Genomic DNA, 20,200 nt, shown 5'->3' on the forward strand with positions numbered 1-20,200 from the left:
ACCTTTAAACTACCAGTACATTATGGTCACCCTTTAAACTACCAGTACATTATGGTCACCCTTTAAACACCTTACAACTACCAGTACATTATGGTCACCCTTTAAACACCTTAAAACTACCAGTATATTATGGTCACCCTTTAAACACCTTAAAACTACCAGTACATTATGGTCACCCTTTAAACTACCAGTACATTATGGTCACCCTTTAAACACCTTACAACTACCAGTATATTATGGTCACCCTTTAAACACCTTAAAACTACCAGTACACTATGGTCACCCTGTAAACTACCAGTACATTATGGTCACCCTTTAAACACCTTACAACTACCAGTATATTATGGTCACCCTTTAAACACCTTAAAACTACCAGTACATTATGGTCAACCTTTAAACTACCAGTACATTATGGTCACCCTTTAAACACCTTAAAACTACCAGTACATTATGGTCAACCTTTAAACTACCAGTACATTATGGTCACCCTTTAAACACCTTACAACTACCAGTATATTATGGTCACCCTTTAAACACCTTACAACTACCAGTACATTATGGTCACCCTTTAAACACCTTACAACTACCAGTACACTACGGTCACCCTTTAAACACCTTAAAACTACCAGTACATTATGGTCAACCTTTAAACTACCAGTACATTATGGTCACCCTTTAAACACCTTACAACTACCAGTATATTATGGTCACCCTTTAAACACCTTACAACTACCAGTACACTACGGTCACCCTTTAAACACCTTAAAACTACCAGTACATTATGGTCAACCTTTAAACTACCAGTATATTATGGTCACCCTTTAAACACCTTACAACTACCAGTACACTACGGTCACCCTTTAAACACCTTAAAACTACCAGTACATTATGGTCACCCTTTAAACACCTTCAAACTACCAGTACATTATGGTCACCCTTTAAACTACCAGTACATTATGGTCACCCTTTAAACACCTTAAAACTACCAGTACATTATGGTCACCCTTTAAACTACCAGTACATTATGGTCACCCTTTAAACTACCAGTACATTATGGTCACCCTTTAAACACCTTAAAACTACCAGTACATTATGGTCACCCTTTAAACACCTTAAAACTACCAGTACATTATGGTCACCCTTTAAACACCTTAAAACTACCAGTACATTATGGTCACCCTTTAAACTACCAGTACATTATGGTCACCCTTTAAACACCTTAAAACTACCAGTACATTATGGTCACCCTTTAAACTACCAGTACATTATGGTCACCCTTTAAACTACCAGTACATTATGGTCACCCTTTAAACTACCAGTACATTATGGTCACCCTTTAAACTACCAGTACATTATGGTCACCCTTTAAACTACCAGTACATTATGGTCACCCTTTAAACTACCAGTACACTATGGTCACCCTTTAAACTACCAGTACATTATGGTCACCCTTTAAACACCTTAAAACTACCAGTACACTATGGTCACCCTTTAAACACCTTTAAACTACCAGTACATTATGGTCACCCTTTAAACACCTTAAAACTACCAGTACATTATGGTCACCCTTAAAACTACCAGTACATTATGGTCACCCTTTAAACACCTTAAAACTACCAGTACATTATGGTCACCCTTTAAACACCTTAAAACTACCAGTACATTATGGTCACCCTTAAAACTACCAGTACATTATGGTCACCCTTTAAACACCTTAAAACTACCAGTATATTATGGTCACCCTTTAAACACCTTAAAACTACCAGTATATTACGGTCACCCTTTAAACTACCAGTACATTATGGTCACCCTTAAAACTACCAGTACATTATGGTCACCCTTTAAACTACCAGTACATTATGGTCACCCTTTAAACACCTTACAACTACCAGTACATTATGGTCACCCTTTAAACTACCAGTATATTACGGTCACCCTTTAAACTACCAGTACATTATGGTCACCCTTAAAACTACCAGTACATTATGGTCACCCTTTAAACTACCAGTACATTATGGTCACCCTTTAAACTAACAGTACATTATGGATACCCTTTAAACACCTTACAACTACCAGTACATTATGGTCACCCTTTAAACACCTTCAAACTACCAGTACATTATGGTCACCCTTTAAACACCTTAAAACTACCAGTACATTATGGTCACCCTTTAAACACCTTCAAACTACCAGTATATTATGGTCACCCTTTAAACACCTTAAAACTACCAGTACATTATGGTCACCCTTTAAACTACCAGTACATTATGGTCACCCTTTAAACACCTTACAACTACCAGTACACTACGGTCACCCTTTAAACACCTTAAAACTACCAGTACATTATGGTCACCCTTTAAACTACCAGTACATTATGGTCACCCTTTAAACACCTTAAAACTACCAGTATATTATGGTCACCCTTTAAACACCTTAAAACTACCAGTATATTATGGTCACCCTTTAAACACCTTAAAACTACCAGTACATTATGGTCAACCTTTAAACTACCAGTACATTATGGTCACCCTTTAAACACCTTACAACTACCAGTATATTATGGTCACCCTTTAAACACCTTACAACTACCAGTACACTATGGTCACCCTTTAAACTACCAGTACACTACGGTCACCCTTTAAACTACCAGTACACTATGGTCACCCTTTAAACTACCAGTATATTATGGTCACCCTTTAAACACCTTAAAACTACCAGTACATTATGGTCAACCTTTAAACTACCAGTACATTATGGTCACCCTTTAAACACCTTACAACTACCAGTACACTACGGTCACCCTTTAAACACCTTAAAACTACCAGTATATTATGGTCACCCTTTAAACACCTTAAAACTACCAGTATATTATGGTCACCCTTAAAACTACCATTATATTATGGTCACCCTTTAAACACCTTAAAACTACCAGTACATTATGGTCACCCTTTAAACACCTTAAAACTACCAGTATATTATGGTCACCCTTTAAACACCTTAAAACTACCAGTACATTATGGTCACCATTTAAACACCTTAAAACTTCCAGTACACTATGGTCACCATTTAAACACCTTAAAACTACCAGTACACTATGGTCACCATTTAAACACCTTCAAACTACCAGTACATTATGGTCACCATTTAAACACCTTACAACTACCAGTATATTATGGTCACCCTTTAAACACCTTAAAACTACCAGTACACTACGGTCACCCTTTAAACTACCAGTACATTATGGTCACCATTTAAACACCTTACAACTACCAGTATATTATGGTCACCCTTTAAACTACCAGTACATTATGGTCACCCTTTAAACACCTTACAACTACCAGTACACTACGGTCACCCTTTAAACACCTTACAACTACCAGTATATTATGGTCACCCTTTAAACACCTTACAACTACCAGTACACTACGGTCACCCTTTAAACACCTTAAAACTACCAGTATATTATGGTCAACCTTTAAACACCTTACAACTACCAGTATATTATGGTCACCCTTTAAACACCTTAAAACTACCAGTACATTATGGTCACCATTTAAACACCTTTAAACTACCAGTACACTATGGTCACCATTTAAACACCTTAAAACTACCAGTACACTATGGTCACCATTTAAACACCTTTAAACTACCAGTACATTATGGTCACCCTTTAAACACCTTACAACTACCAGTATATTATGGTCACCCTTTAAACACCTTACAACTACCAGTATATTATGGTCACCCTTTAAACACCTTAAAACTACCAGTACATTATGGTCACCCTTTAAACTACCAGTACATTATGGTCACCCTTTAAACACCTTAAAACTACCAGTACACTATGGTCACCATTTAAACACCTTTAAACTACCAGTATATTATGGTCACCCTTTAAACACCTTAAAACTACCAGTATATTATGGTCACCCTTTAAACACCTTAAAACTACCAGTACATTATGGTCACCCTTTAAACACCTTAAAACTACCAGTATATTATGGTCACCCTTAAAACTACCATTATATTATGGTCACCCTTTAAACACCTTAAAACTACCAGTACATTATGGTCACCCTTTAAACACCTTAAAACTACCAGTATATTATGGTCACCCTTTAAACACCTTAAAACTACCAGTACATTATGGTCACCATTTAAACACCTTAAAACTACCAGTACACTATGGTCACCATTTAAACACCTTAAAACTACCAGTACACTATGGTCACCATTTAAACACCTTCAAACTACCAGTACATTATGGTCACCATTTAAACACCTTACAACTACCAGTATATTATGGTCACCCTTTAAACACCTTAAAACTACCAGTACACTACGGTCACCCTTTAAACTACCAGTACATTATGGTCACCATTTAAACACCTTACAACTACCAGTATATTATGGTCACCCTTTAAACTACCAGTACATTATGGTCACCCTTTAAACACCTTACAACTACCAGTACACTACGGTCACCCTTTAAACACCTTACAACTACCAGTATATTATGGTCACCCTTTAAACACCTTACAACTACCAGTACACTACGGTCACCCTTTAAACACCTTAAAACTACCAGTATATTATGGTCAACCTTTAAACACCTTACAACTACCAGTATATTATGGTCACCCTTTAAACACCTTAAAACTACCAGTACATTATGGTCACCATTTAAACACCTTTAAACTACCAGTACACTATGGTCACCATTTAAACACCTTAAAACTACCAGTACACTATGGTCACCATTTAAACACCTTTAAACTACCAGTACATTATGGTCACCCTTTAAACACCTTACAACTACCAGTATATTATGGTCACCCTTTAAACACCTTACAACTACCAGTATATTATGGTCACCCTTTAAACACCTTAAAACTACCAGTACATTATGGTCACCCTTTAAACTACCAGTACATTATGGTCACCCTTTAAACACCTTAAAACTACCAGTACACTATGGTCACCATTTAAACACCTTTAAACTACCAGTATATTATGGTCACCCTTTAAACACCTTAAAACTACCAGTATATTATGGTCACCCTTTAAACACCTTAAAACTACCAGTACATTATGGTCACCCTTTAAACACCTTAAAACTACCAGTACATTATGGTCACCCTTTAAACTACCAGTACATTATGGTCACCCTTTAAACACCTTAAAACTACCAGTATATTATGGTCACCCTTTAAACACCTTAAAACTACCAGTATATTATGGTCAACCTTTAAACACCTTACCTGGCCGCGACCGGGAGGTCCGTGGGGCGACACACAATTGGCCTAGCGTCGTCCGAGTTGGGGAGGACAAGAAATAATGGGGATCCACAATAAACCCCAGGAAGAGTAGCTGCTGCTAATGGGGATCCATAATAAACCCCAGGAAGAGTAGCTGCTGACTTGGCAGGAACTAATGGGGATCCATAATAAACCCCAGGAAGAGTAGCTGCTACCTTGGCAGGAACTAATGGGGATCCATAATAAACCCAGGAAGAGGAGCTGTCTGTAATCCCAACATGTTCCCAAGAGCTCCAAGATGACCTGGCTAAATGACTATCACCCTGTAGCACTGTATAATTATTATAATTACTTCAAGTAATGGTCATGACACACATCAACACCATTATCCCTGGACCCACTCCAATTCACATATCCTGCCCCAAGAAATCCACAGATGACGCAATATCAATTGCACTTCACACTGCCCTCTCCCATCCCATACTGAAGGTACTGTATAGGCCTAGATATTAATTAATGGCCCTCTCCCATCTGGACAAGAAGGTGAAAAACTATGTGAGAATGCTGTACGTGGACTATAGCTCAGTGTTCAGTACCATAGTCCTCTCCGAGCTCATCACCAAGCTAGGGACCCAGGGATTGAACCCCTCCCTCTGAAACTGGATCCTGGACTTCTTGACGGGCCAGCCACAGGTGCTGAGGGTAGGCAACAACAGGGGACCCCTCAGGGGGGCGTGCTTAGTCTTCTCTTGTACTGCCTGTTCACCCACGACTGTGTGGCCAAGCACGACTCCAACACTATCATCAAGATTTGGCATAGTCCCTTGGATCCTCATAAAGTTGTACAGCTGCACCATCAAGAGCTATTAGACTGGCTGCATCACTGCTTGGTAGAGCAAATTCACCGCCCTTGAACACAAAGCACTACAGAGGGTGGTGCGGACAGTCTAGTACATCACTGGGGCCGAGCTTCCTGCCACCCAGGACCTTTATATCAGGCCCGAAAAATTGCCACAGACTCCAGCCACCCAAGCCATAGACTGTTCGCTCTGCTACTGTCTGGCAAACGGTACTGGAGCATCGACTCTCAGACAGGCACAGAGACAGCTTCTACCCCCCATTAAATTGTTTTTTTCCCCCCCTCACCAATCTACATACAATACCCCATAATGACATCATCAAACACACCTCATCTCTCGAGGCAGAGACGTCCCTAAGGAAGTCCTGACGCCAGGAGAGGTGTGAAGACTAAGGAAATGTAATGTGCATTTCCATTGGGATTTCACTTTAAAACTATTTAAGAGATTCAACTAAATTGTTTTTTTAAAGTTTTTTATTTCACCTTTATTTAACCAGGTAGGCCAGTTGAGAACAAGTTCTCATTTACAACTGCGACCTGGCCAAGATAAAGCAAAGCAGTGCGACACAAACAACACAGAGTTACACATAAACAAACGTACAGTCAATAACACAATAGAAAATAAAAATAGAAAGATCTATGTACAGTGTGTTCAAATGTAGAAGAGTAGGGAGGAAGGCAATAAATAGGTCCTAGAGGTGAAAATAAATACAAATTAGCATTAACACTGGAGTGATAGATGTGCAGATGATGATGTGCAAGTAGAGATACTGGGGTGAAAAAGAACAAGAGGGTAAGTAATAATATGGGGATGAGGTAGTTGGGTGGGCTGTTTACAGATGGGCTGTGTACAGGTACAGGGATTGATAAATTGACATTGCCGTGTGAATGAAATTGTCATGTTTCATAAAGAGCTAGGAATGTGTATGTTATATTGTACTGTAAGTACAATGGATTTATTGTTACAGGGAAACTGTTATTTTGTTCATTGGACAGCGGAGAGTTCAAAGAGGAGCGACACAGTGGTGCGCTCCTATCATTTAAATTGAGTTGATTAGATAAGAGTCTGGCTGTGTTTCCCTGTCTATTGTTTTTTTCTAGCAAAGTCCTAAGAAATTTTAATTCAGTTTGGGGGTGAGTTTCTGCTTGAATTTGGTTAAAATGGCAGAGAGTTTGGTTAAAAGGACAGTGAATTTGGTTAAAATGACAGAAAGTTTGGTTTAAAGGACAGTGAGTTTGGTTAAAAGGACAGTGAGTTTGGTTAAAAGGACGGTGAATTTGGTTAAAAGGACAGTGAGTTTGGTTAAAAGGACAGTGAGTTTGGTTAAAAGGACAGTGAATTTGGTTAAAAGGACAGTGAGTTTGGTTAAAAGGACAGTGAATTTGGTTAAAAGGACAGTGAGTTTGGTTAAAAGGACAGTGAATTTGGTTAAAAGGACGGTGAATTTGGTTAAAAGGACGGTGAATTTGGTTAAAAGGACAGTGAGTTTGGTTAAAAGGACAGTGAATTTGGTTAAAAGGACAGTGAATTTGGTTAAAAGGACAGTGAATTTGGTTAAAAGGACAGTGAGTTTGGTTAAAAGGACGGTGAATTTGGTTAAAAGGACAGTGAATTTAATTAAAAGGACAGTGAATTTGGTTAAAATGACAGTGAATTTGGTTAAAAGGACAGTGAATCTGGTTAAAAGGACAGTGAAATTGGTTAAAAGGACAGTGAATTTGGTTAAAAGGACAGTGAATTTGGTTAAAAGGACAGTGAATTTGGTTAAAAGGACAGTGAACTTGGTTAAAAGGATGATGAATTTGGTTAAAAGGACAGTGAATTTGGTTAAAAGGACAGTGAACTTGGTTAAAAGGATGATGAATTTGGTTAAAAGGACAGTGAATTTGGTTAAAAGGACAGTGAACTTGGTTAAAAGGATGATGAATTTGGTTAAAAGGACAGTGAATTTAGTTAAAAGGACGGTGAATTTGGTTAAAAGGACAGTGAATTTGGTTAAAAGGACAGTGAATTTAGTTAAAAGGACGGTGAATTTGGTTTAAAGGACAGTGAATTTGGTTAAAAGGACAGTGAATTTGGTTAAAAGGACAGTGAGTTTGGTTAAAAGGACAGTGAATTTGGTTAAAAGGACAGTGAATTTGGTTAAAAGGACAGTGAATTTGGTTAAAAGGACAGTGAACTTGGTTAAAAGGACAGTGAATTTGGTTAAAAGGACAGTGAACTTGGTTAAAAGGACAGTGAACTTGGTTAAAAGGACGGTGAATTTGGTTAAAAGGACAGTGAATTTGGTTAAAAGGACGGTGAATTTGGTTAAAAGGACAGTGAACTTGGTTAAAAGGACAGTGAATTTGGTTAAAAGGACGGTGAACTTGGTTAAAAGGACAGTGAACTTGGTTAAAAGGACGGTGAATTTGGTTAAAAGGACAGTGAATTTGGTTAAAAGGACGGTGAATTTGGTTAAAAGGACAGTGAACTTGGTTAAAAGGACAGTGAATTTGGTTAAAAGGATGATGAATTTGGTTAAAAGGACAGTGAATTTAGTTAAAAGGACGGTGAATTTGGTTAAAAGGACAGTGAATTTGGTTAAAAGGACAGTGAATTTAGTTAAAAGGACGGTGAATTTGGTTTAAAGGACAGTGAATTTGGTTAAAAGGACAGTGAATTTGGTTAAAAGGACAGTGAGTTTGGTTAAAAGGACAGTGAATTTGGTTAAAAGGACAGTGAATTTGGTTAAAAGGACAGTGAATTTGGTTAAAAGGACAGTGAACTTGGTTAAAAGGACAGTGAATTTGGTTAAAAGGACAGTGAACTTGGTTAAAAGGACAGTGAACTTGGTTAAAAGGACGGTGAATTTGGTTAAAAGGACAGTGAATTTGGTTAAAAGGACGGTGAATTTGGTTAAAAGGACAGTGAACTTGGTTAAAAGGACAGTGAATTTGGTTAAAAGGACGGTGAATTTGGTTAAAAGGACAGTGAACTTGGTTAAAAGGACAGTGAATTTGGTTAAAAGGACGGTGAACTTGGTTAAAAGGACGGTGAACTTGGTTAAAAGGACAGTGAATTTGGTTAAAAGGACGGTGAATTTGGTTAAAAGGACGGTGAATTTGGTTAAAAGGACAGTGAGTTTGGTTAAAAGGACAGTGAATTTGGTTAAAAGGACAGTGAATTTGGTTAAAAGGACAGTGAATTTGGTTAAAAGGACAGTGAGTTTGGTTAAAAGGACGGTGAATTTGGTTAAAAGGACAGTGAATTTAATTAAAAGGACAGTGAATTTGGTTAAAATGACAGTGAATTTGGTTAAAAGGACAGTGAATCTGGTTAAAAGGACAGTGAAATTGGTTAAAAGGACAGTGAATTTGGTTAAAAGGACAGTGAATTTGGTTAAAAGGACAGTGAATTTGGTTAAAAGGACAGTGAACTTGGTTAAAAGGATGATGAATTTGGTTAAAAGGACAGTGAATTTGGTTAAAAGGACAGTGAACTTGGTTAAAAGGATGATGAATTTGGTTAAAAGGACAGTGAATTTGGTTAAAAGGACAGTGAACTTGGTTAAAAGGATGATGAATTTGGTTAAAAGGACAGTGAATTTAGTTAAAAGGACGGTGAATTTGGTTAAAAGGACAGTGAATTTGGTTAAAAGGACAGTGAATTTAGTTAAAAGGACGGTGAATTTGGTTTAAAGGACAGTGAATTTGGTTAAAAGGACAGTGAATTTGGTTAAAAGGACAGTGAGTTTGGTTAAAAGGACAGTGAATTTGGTTAAAAGGACAGTGAATTTGGTTAAAAGGACAGTGAATTTGGTTAAAAGGACAGTGAACTTGGTTAAAAGGACAGTGAATTTGGTTAAAAGGACAGTGAACTTGGTTAAAAGGACAGTGAACTTGGTTAAAAGGACGGTGAATTTGGTTAAAAGGACAGTGAATTTGGTTAAAAGGACGGTGAATTTGGTTAAAAGGACAGTGAACTTGGTTAAAAGGACAGTGAATTTGGTTAAAAGGACGGTGAACTTGGTTAAAAGGACAGTGAATTTGGTTAAAAGGACGGTGAATTTGGTTAAAAGGACGGTGAATTTGTTCATACTCTGCTTCCTCCTATGTCACACAGTCTTAAGGCATCAGCTTCAGTTCAGCTGGCGGGCTAGGCTCCCTAAAAAAGACCTTCGCTTGAAAAATAAGAAAAATCAAGGTGTGAAATATTTTTTATTTTACATTTTATTTAACTAGGCAAGTCAGTTAAGAACAAATTCTTATTTTCAATGACGGCCTAGGAACAGTGGGTTAACTGCCTGTTCAGGGGCAGAACGACTGTACTGTACTCCTTGTCAGCTCGGGGGTTTAACTTGCAACCTTCCGGTTACTAGTCCAACGCTCTAACCACTAGGCTACGCTGCCGCCCCATTATAAACTTAATATACTGTATAATAACGTGACCTAAAAAAATGAGTTTCTCCGTGAGCCAGCCATTCCCCAGCCAATCGGACGGAAGAGTCGCCGGCAAAGGAGTTCGCTTTTGCTGTAAAATAGAATGGGTTGTGCAGTGCTTTGGTCTCCCACAAGCCACTTCTTCTGATATTCACCCCAGCCCTAACCCACAAGCCACTTCTTCTGATATTCACCCCAGCCCGAACCCACAAGCCACTTCTTCTGATATTCACTCCAGCCCTAACCCACAAGCCACCTCTTCTGATATTCACCCCAGCCCTAACCCACAAGCCACTTCTTCTGATATTCACCCCAGCCCTAACCCACAAGCCACTTCTTCTGATATTCACCCCAGCCCTAACCCACAAGCCACTTCTTCTGATATTCACCCCAGCCCTAACCCACAAGCCACTTCTTCTGATATTCACCCCAGCCCTAACCCACAAGCCACTTCTTCTGATATTCACCCCAGCCCTAACCCACAAGCCACTTATTCTGATATTCACCCCAGCCCTAACCCACAAGCCACTTCTTCTGATATTCACCCCAGCCCTAACCCACAAGCCACTTCTTCTGATATTCACCCCAGCCCTAACCCACAAGCCACTTCTTCTGATATTCACCCCAGCCCTAACCCACAAGCCACTTCTTCTGATATTCACCCCAGCCCTAACCCACAAGCCACTTCTTCTGATATTCACTCCAGCCCTAACCCACAAGCCATTTCTTCTGATATTCACCCCAGCCCTAACCCACAAGCCACTTCTTCTGATATTCACCCCAGCCCTAACCCACAAGCCACTTCTTCTGATATTCACCCCAGCCCTAACCCACAAGCCACTTCTTCTGATATTCACCCCAGCCCTAACCCACAAGCCACTTCTTCTGATATTCACCCCAGCCCTAACCCACAAGCCACTTCTTCTGATATTCACCCCAGCCCTAACCCACAAGCCACTTCTTCTGATATTCACCCCAGCCCTAACCCACAAGCCACTTCTTCTGATATTCACCCCAGCCCTAACCCACAAGCCACTTCTTCTGATATTCACCCCAGCCCTAACCCACAAGCCACTTCTTCTGATATTCACCCCAGCCCTAACCCACAAGCCACTTCTTCTGATATTCACCCCAGCCCTAACCCACAAGCCACTTCTTCTGATATTCACCCCAGCCCTAACCCACAAGCCACTTCTTCTGATATTCACCCCAGCCCTAACCCACAAGCCACTTCTTCTGATATTCACCCCAGCCCTAACCCACAAGCCACTTCTTCTGATATTCACCCCAGCCCTAACCCACAAGCCACTTCTTCTGATATTCACCCCAGCCCTAACCCACAAGCCACTTCTTCTGATATTCACCCCAGCCCTAACCCACAAGCCACTTCTTCTGATATTCACCCCAGCCCTAACCCACAAGCCACTTCTTCTGATATTCACCCCAGCCCTAACCCACAAGCCACTTCTTCTGATATTCACCCCAGCCCTAACCCACAAGCCACTTCTTCTGATATTCACCCCAGCCCTAACCCACAAGCCACTTCTTCTGATATTCACCCCAGCCCTAACCCACAAGCCACTTCTTCTGATATTCACCCCAGCCCTAACCCACAAGCCACTTCTTCTGATATTCACCCCAGCCCTAACCCACAAGCCACTTCTTCTGATATTCACCCCAGCCCTAACCCACAAGCCACCTCTTCTGATATTCACCCCAGCCCTAACCCACAAGCCACTTCTTCTGATATTCACCCCAGCCCTAACCCACAAGCCACTTCTTCTGATATTCACCCCAGCCCTAACCCACAAGCCACTTCTTCTGATATTCACCCCAGCCCTAACCCACAAGCCACTTCTTCTGATATTCACCCCAGCCCTAACCCACAAGCCACTTCTTCTGATATTCACCCCAGCCCTAACCCACAAGCCACTTCTTCTGATATTCACCCCAGCCCTAACCCACAAGCCACTTCTTCTGATATTCACCCCAGCCCTAACCCACAAGCCACTTCTTCTGATATTCACCCCAGCCCTAACCCACAAGCCACTTCTTCTGATATTCACCCCAGCCCTAACCCACAAGCCACTTCTTCTGATATTCACCCCAGCCCTAACCCACAAGCCACTTCTTCTGATATTCACCCCAGCCCTAACCCACAAGCCACTTCTTCTGATATTCACCCCAGCCCTAACCCACAAGCCACTTCTTCTGATATTCACCCCAGCCCTAACCCACAAGCCACTTCTTCTGATATTCACCCCAGCCCTAACCCACAAGCCACTTCTTCTGATATTCACCCCAGCCCTAACCCACAAGCCACTTCTTCTGATATTCACCCCAGCCCTAACCCACAAGCCACTTCTTCTGATATTCACCCCAGCCCTAACCCACAAGCCATTTCTTCTGAAATCCACTCCAGTCCTAACCCATAAGTCCTGTGTCAACAAAGCCCTAACCCGGAAGCTTGTAATAAATCCCGCTATGCCCTCAGACGAACCATCAAACAAGCAAAGCGTCAATACAGGATTAAGATTGAATCCTACTACACCGGCTCTGACTCTCGTCGGATGTGGCAGGGCTTGAAAACTATTACGGACTAAAAAAGGAAACCCAGCAGCGAACTGCCTAGTGACGCGAGACTACCAGACGAGCTAAATGCCTTTTATGGTCGCTTTGAGGCAAGCAATACTGAAGCATGCATGAGAGCACCAGCTGTTCTGGACGACTGTGTGATAAAGCTCTCGGTAGCCGATGTGCGATGAGCAAGACCTTTTGTACTGTACTCTACTCCACTGTACTCTACTGCACTGTACTCTACTGTACTCTACTCTACTCTACTGCACTGTACTCTACTGTACTCTACTCTACTCTACTGCACTGTACTCTACTGTACTCTACTCTACTCTACTGCACTGTACTCTACTGTACTCTACTCCACTGTACTCTACTGTACTCTACTCTACTGTACTCTACTGTGCTCTACTCCACTGTACTCTACTGTACTCTACTCTACTGTACTCTACTCTACTGTACTCTACTGTGCTCTACTCCACTGTAATCTACTGTACTCTACTCTGCTATGCTGTACTGTACTCTACTCCACTGTACTCTACTGCACTGTAATCTACTGTACTCTACTCCACTGTACTCTACTGTACTCTACTGCACTGTAATCTACTGTACTCTACTCTGCTATGCTGTACTGTACTGTACTCTACTGTACTCTACTGCACTGTACCTTACTGTGTTCTACTGCACTGTAATCTACTCTACTCTACTGCACTGTAATCTACTGTACTCTACTCTGCTGTGCTGTACTCTACTGTACTCTACTCCACTGTACTCTACTCCACTGTAATCTACTGTACTCTACTGTACTCTACTCTACTGCACTGTACTCTACTCTACTGTACTCTACTGCACTGTAATCTACTGTACTCTACTGTACTCTACTCTACTGCACTGTACTCTACTCTACTGTACTCTACTGCACTGTAATCTACTGTACTCTACTGTACTCTACTCTACTGCACTGTACTCTACTCTACTGTACTCTACTGCACTGTAATCTACTGTACTCTACTGTACTCTACTCTACTGCACTCCACTCTGCTGTATTGTATTGTACTGTACTGTACTGTACTCTACTGTACTGTAATCTACTGTACTCTACTGTACTGTACTCTACTGTACTGTAATCTACTGTACTCTACTGTACTGTACTCTACTGTACTGTAATCTACTGTACTCTACTCTGCTGTGCTGTGCTGTACTGTACTCTACTCTACTGCACTGTAATCTACTGTACTCTACTGTACTCTACTCTACTGCACTGTAATCTACTGTACTCTATTGTACTCTACTCTACTGTGCTGTAATGTGCTGCGTAGTGATGTCCAAACATGTGCCCAATGACATTCATATCCATAATTATGCATTTCTGTGTAGAACAGATCAGAGACCCATTATTTAAATCCAATACCGGAATTCCATTAATGGGTGTAAATCCACTTCAATAACCTAAAGAGATGTTCTCTATATGGTGAACAGTGGTCTAGAGTAGACACTAGTCTCTATATGGTGAACAGTAGTCTAGAGTAGACACTAGTCTCTATATGGTGAACAGTAGTCTAGAGTAGACACTAGTCTCTATATGGTGAACAGTAGTCTAGAGTAGACACTAGTCTCTATATGGTGAACAGTGGTCTAGAGTAGACACTAGTCTCTATATGGTGAACAGTGGTCTAGAGTAGACACTAGTCTCTATATGGTGAACAGTGGTCTAGAGTAGACACTAGTCTCTATATGGTGAACAGTAGTCTAGAGTAGACACTAGTCTCTATATGGTGAACAGTGGTCTAGAGTAGACACTAGTCTCTATATGGTGAACAGTAGTCTAGAGTAGACACTAGTCTCTATATGGTGAACAGTAGTCTAGAGTAGACACTAGTCTCTATATGGTGAACAGTAGTCTAGAGTAGACACTAGTCTCTATATGGTGAACAGTAGTCTAGAGTAGACACTAGTCTCTATATGGTGAACAGTAGTCTAGAGTAGACACTAGTCTCTATATGGTGAACAGTAGTCTAGAGTAGACACTAGTCTCTATATGGTGAACAGTGGTCTAGAGTAGACACTAGTCTCTATATGGTGAACAGTAGTCTAGAGTAGACACTAGTCTCTATATGGTGAACAGTGGTCTAGAGTAGACACTAGTCTCTATATGGTGAACAGTAGTCTAGAGTAGACACTAGTCTCTATATGGTGAACAGTAGTCTAGAGTAGACACTAGTCTCTATATGGTGAACAGTGGTCTAGAGTAGACACTAGTCTCTATATGGTGAACAGTAGTCTAGAGTAGACACTAGTCTCTATATGGTGAACAGTAGTCTAGAGTAGACACTAGTTTCTATATGGTGAACAGTGGTCTAGAGTAGACACTAGTCTCTATATGGTGAACAGTGGTCTAGAGTAGACACTAGTCTCTATATGGTGAACAGTGGTCTAGAGTAGACACTAGTCTCTATATGGTGAACAGTAGTCTAGAGTAGACACTAGTCTCTATATGGTGAACAGTAGTCTAGAGTAGACACTAGTCTCTATATGGTGAACAGTGGTCTAGAGTAGACACTAGTCTCTATATGGTGAACAGTGGTCTAGAGTAGACACTAGTCTCTATATGGTGAACAGTAGTCTAGAGTAGACACTAGTCTCTATATGGTGAACAGTGGTCTATAGTAGACACTAGTCTCTATATGGTGAACAGTAGTCTAGAGTAGACACTAGTCTCTATATGGTGAACAGTGGTCTAGAGTAGACACTAGTCTCTATATGGTGAACAGTGGTCTAGAGTAGACACTAGTCTCTATATGGTGAACAGTAGTCTAGAGTAGACACTAGTCTCTATATGATGAACAGTAGTCTAGAGTAGACACTAGTCTCTATATGGTGAACAGTAGTCTGTCTACTTGTAATAATGGACCGTAAAATTGCTCTCTCAGACCGGGCTTTACCAGAACCCACTCCCCGTAGCTATGCAAGTTGCAAAGGTGTCCATCACAGGCGCCGAGAGCAGCCAATGAGCCCGACCGGGACGTGCAATCCTTCTCGACGCAAGACAATAAACCTACGAGGCTACTTCATTTGAACGTGTACATAAAACAACATACCATTATGAACAGATTAGTAAATGACTAGCTGTTAAGACTGTCTATGCAAGGTGTTGGTATACGCAGGGGATTGAGGATAACATTGTAGCCTGTAGGGTCTGATGCACGCAACTCCCATGTTTCTAGTAGTCTGTGACATTACCAAGAGGTAACTTCATTCGGTGTCCTGACAACGCACCACGGCCGTTATAATGGTAGCCTATCGCATTGCCTTGGGGAGCGCTAGTTGTGTGTGTGTGTGTGTGTGTGTGTGTGACTTCGCCTCCAAGGGCCACATTAAAATGTCCCGCTTTATTGTATAGTGTAGACAAGGCTATTCTACCCCGAACTGAAGTGGTAGAGTCCACTTCAACCACATATTTAGAAATTACCCCGTTTCCCCCAGCCACATCAATATTTTACCCCCCCTCCCTCCCCTCACCCAACGAATAAAGATCAATTGCAAAATTGGAAAAACGATATCAAAATCTACAATTTACAGTGTAGAAAGTGTAAAATTGCTTTCTATTCAATTTAAACGAGTGGATCAGAATGAAGAACTTGAGAAATTGAAACTAATATTCTGTTATTCAATTTGAACAAGCGTATTAGATCATTAGACTGATCAGTGTTAACACGGACACCTACTGAAAGGCCAAAATGACCGAAAAGAAAACGAGCAAACAGTTACGAAAGTTGAAACACTGTTAGCCTTTACATCAAAGGTCAAACTTTCGATGTAGCAAAATAACGCAATGCGTTAGATGACCAGGGTATAAACACATACACATAAGACTCTTTAAAGTGCCATTTAAAAACATTTATCATGAAATTATAAACATGTAACATGCCTATTTGTTAGTGCGTATCGTTCTTACCTGAACATCAGTTATCTGTATCCAACCGTTGCGCTCTCCTGCCGTCGTTCGACTAGAATGAACACATTCCTCTGTCCCGCTCACGGCTGTTCCACGGGGAGAGGAAAGAGACAATAGAAACGCCTATAGCAAATATAGGGATGACCGGGGATGTCCTCTTGATAAATGCCAAGCATTCAAAATGTAACGAAAACTTTTGGGTGTCAGAGAAAATGTATGCAGTAAAAAGTTACATTACTGTCTATAGTGAAGCAAAAGTAGTCAAAAATGTAGATAAAGTACAGATACCCCCCCCCCCCGAAAAAACGACTTAAAAGTATTTTTTACTTTGAGTAGTTTACACCTTTGGTGTCAGTCCCATTGATGAGATTCAACTATGTTGTGTTTCAAAACGAGGGTAGCCCAAAGGCTGGCAGATGGCGAGATTGAGTCCTTTCCATTTTACCGTCAAAACACATTGTATGCAGCCTGCAATATTCACATATCCTCCCGTGGACCGGCTTTACCTAAAACATTCTCCATCTTCAGGCTGCAAAGGCGTTGATTTCCTCCTTAACTCGATTTATCGTCGAGAAGGAGGGGGAAAAAAACTGGGGAAATATGTGTACTTTCTTTATGAAACACACTTTTTCACCACCATGCTAGAGTGGCTAATGCCTAGGAATGCTAGTCCCAGATGTGACATATTGTGGTTTCAGTCAATCAGATTGCAGCAGTCCGTTTACTGAAGGCAGCAGTCTAATTACTGAATGCAGCAGTAACATCAGGAAGTAGCATTAGCCATTAGCATGGTGGTGTAAAATGGCGTCTCATATACAAAGTAAGCATATTTTCAGAAGAAATCACCTCCTCGCCAATACATCTAGTTAAGTAGGAGATCGATACCTTTGCAGCCTGAATGGAGAATGTTTTAGGTACGCATAGGTCCATGGGGATATGAATGCACTGCCAGCTGCGTACAATGCATTTGGATGGTAAGATGAAACCATCGATAACGCCACCTGCCGGTCTTTGGGCTAAAGGGAGAACGGACTACAACTTTCTATTTGAATTGCAATATGGGCTGTTGGAAATAAAGTGAGGGGATATATTTATTACAGCCTAATCCTGGGATCCAATCTCTCAGAAGGGTCTTGTTACAAAGTAGCCTACATACACTGTAGTGGTTCCCAAACCGTAGAGCCGGCAGGGGGGACCTGCAGAACTCAGTCCTCCTTTAAACTGACACTTGAAAATTCTAATAGTAGAATGCACAAGGTGCAATTTCTATATCGGGTAGTGAATCATCACTTCCTCTTGTCCTGTCAGTCATTTCAGACCACGGAGAGATATTTATAACTTGTCAGAAATGTCCAGATCAACTAGCCCACGTCAGCTAACATGTTTTTAGCCCATAGATATTGTTGTACCTTTTTTTTTTGTCACTCAAATATCACATGAATACATATTAGACATGACAAAACGTATAGAATTACAAGGAAAGTAGCTTTAAAACGGAACTTTTTTTTATATAAGCACCTCATGATAACGTGTAGAATTCTAGGAAATCGGCTTTAAACCTGAAAAAACTCTCCACCAACAACAACGGGGGGGATGTGAACAGTTTGTGTCACGAACAGCGATAGTTCCCATAGGAATAGACGTGTTTCGTGCGTGCGGAAGGGGGTGGAACATGTGATGCTGGTCAACGCTGGGAAAGGGTCCCCGTGTGAAAAAGTTTGGGAACACCTGCTGTAAAGTACTTATTTTCTGACAACACTGCTCTCTAGTGGGGAAGTAAGGAAATACGGTACTGTATGACGCTTCTCGTCTATTCTAGTGATGCAAAAATGATTGTTGTTTTAAAATCAGTTATTTTATTCTCTGATTAAATGACATTGGGCTTAATCCATATAGAAGGTATGTGAAATTGTAACAGTAGAAACCAATGAACTAGAATAGGACATTTACACTGGAGCCTACTATACTAGCCCACTATAACCCACCATAGTAACTCAACACCAACAAAACCAACCCATGGAGGTGAATTTGAGGTAGTAGACTCCTCTCATTGGTGCTGTGAAGTGACCTGTATCAGAGGAGAAACAGAGATGTAAGGTCTACACCTGTTTTATTCGCCGTGACAAATATACTTTGATTTGATTTGATTTGATCAACACTGTCGCCCCCACAGACACTGGAGCAGTCTGTTAGTATTGTTTGACTCGGTGCCTGTTGCTGGACCCGGTGGACATGTGTGTTCATACTACATTTGTAATAGTGAAATGCTTACTTAAATATGGTGAACATAAATATAAACGCAGCGTACAATAATTTCAGCGATTTTACAGAGTTACAGTTCATACAAGAAAATCAGTCAATGTAAATAAATTCATCGGGCCCCTTTAATCTATGGGTTTCACGTGACTTGGCATGGCCGCAGGCTCGGCCTGGCACACCCACTGGGGAGCCAGGCCGAGCCAATCAGAATAACTTTTCCCCACAAAAGTTTTTTTTTTTTTACAGACAGAAATACTCATGTTTCATCAGCTGTCCTGGTGGCTGGTCTCAGACGATCCTGTAGGTGAAGAAATCGGATGTGCCGTCAAATTCTCTAAAACGACGTTGGAGGCGGTTTATGGTAGAGAAATGAACATTCAATTCTCTGGCAACAGCTCTGGTGGACATTCCTGCATTCCAGCATGCCAATTGTACACTTCCTCAAAACTTGAGACATCTGTGGCATTGTGTTGGGACACAACCGCATATTTTAGAGTGGCCTCTTATTGTCCCCAGCACAAGGTGCACCTGTGTAATTATCATGCTGTTTAATCAGCTTGATATGCCACACCTGTCAGGTGGATGGATTATCATGGCAAATGAGAAATGCTCACTAACAGGGATGTAAACACATTTGTTCACAACATTTGAGAGGAATAAGCTTTTTGTGAATATGGAAAATGTCTGGGATCTTTTATTTCAGCTCATGAAACATGAGACCAACACTTTACATGTTGTGTTTATATTGTATCCTTATAGCAATGGTAGTAGAACCACCATAGTGGGGGGGACCCATAGTGGTGCTACTCCTGATAGCAGTGGAATCACAGACCATAGTGATGCTAATCCTGATAGCAGTGGTATCACAGACCA

General features: G+C 40.8%; 1 protein-coding gene across 1 annotated transcript in view; it reads right to left on the reverse strand.

The window, feature by feature from the left end:
• LOC139421842 (MOB kinase activator 3B-like) overlaps positions 1 to 17,975 on the reverse strand; it is a 67,912-nt gene extending 49,937 nt beyond the window's left edge. The window contains exon 1 of the mRNA XM_071172964.1: positions 17,069 to 17,975. Within this exon, the coding sequence (XP_071029065.1) occupies positions 17,069 to 17,076 (8 nt within the window). The 5' untranslated portion in view covers positions 17,077 to 17,975. The remainder of the gene's footprint in view (positions 1 to 17,068) is intronic.
• Positions 17,976 to 20,200: the final 2,225 nt, after the last annotated feature.

The sequence above is a fragment of the Oncorhynchus clarkii genome, chromosome 12 (assembly GCF_045791955.1).
Source record: "Oncorhynchus clarkii lewisi isolate Uvic-CL-2024 chromosome 12, UVic_Ocla_1.0, whole genome shotgun sequence".
Taxonomy (NCBI): Eukaryota; Metazoa; Chordata; class Actinopteri; order Salmoniformes; family Salmonidae; genus Oncorhynchus; species Oncorhynchus clarkii.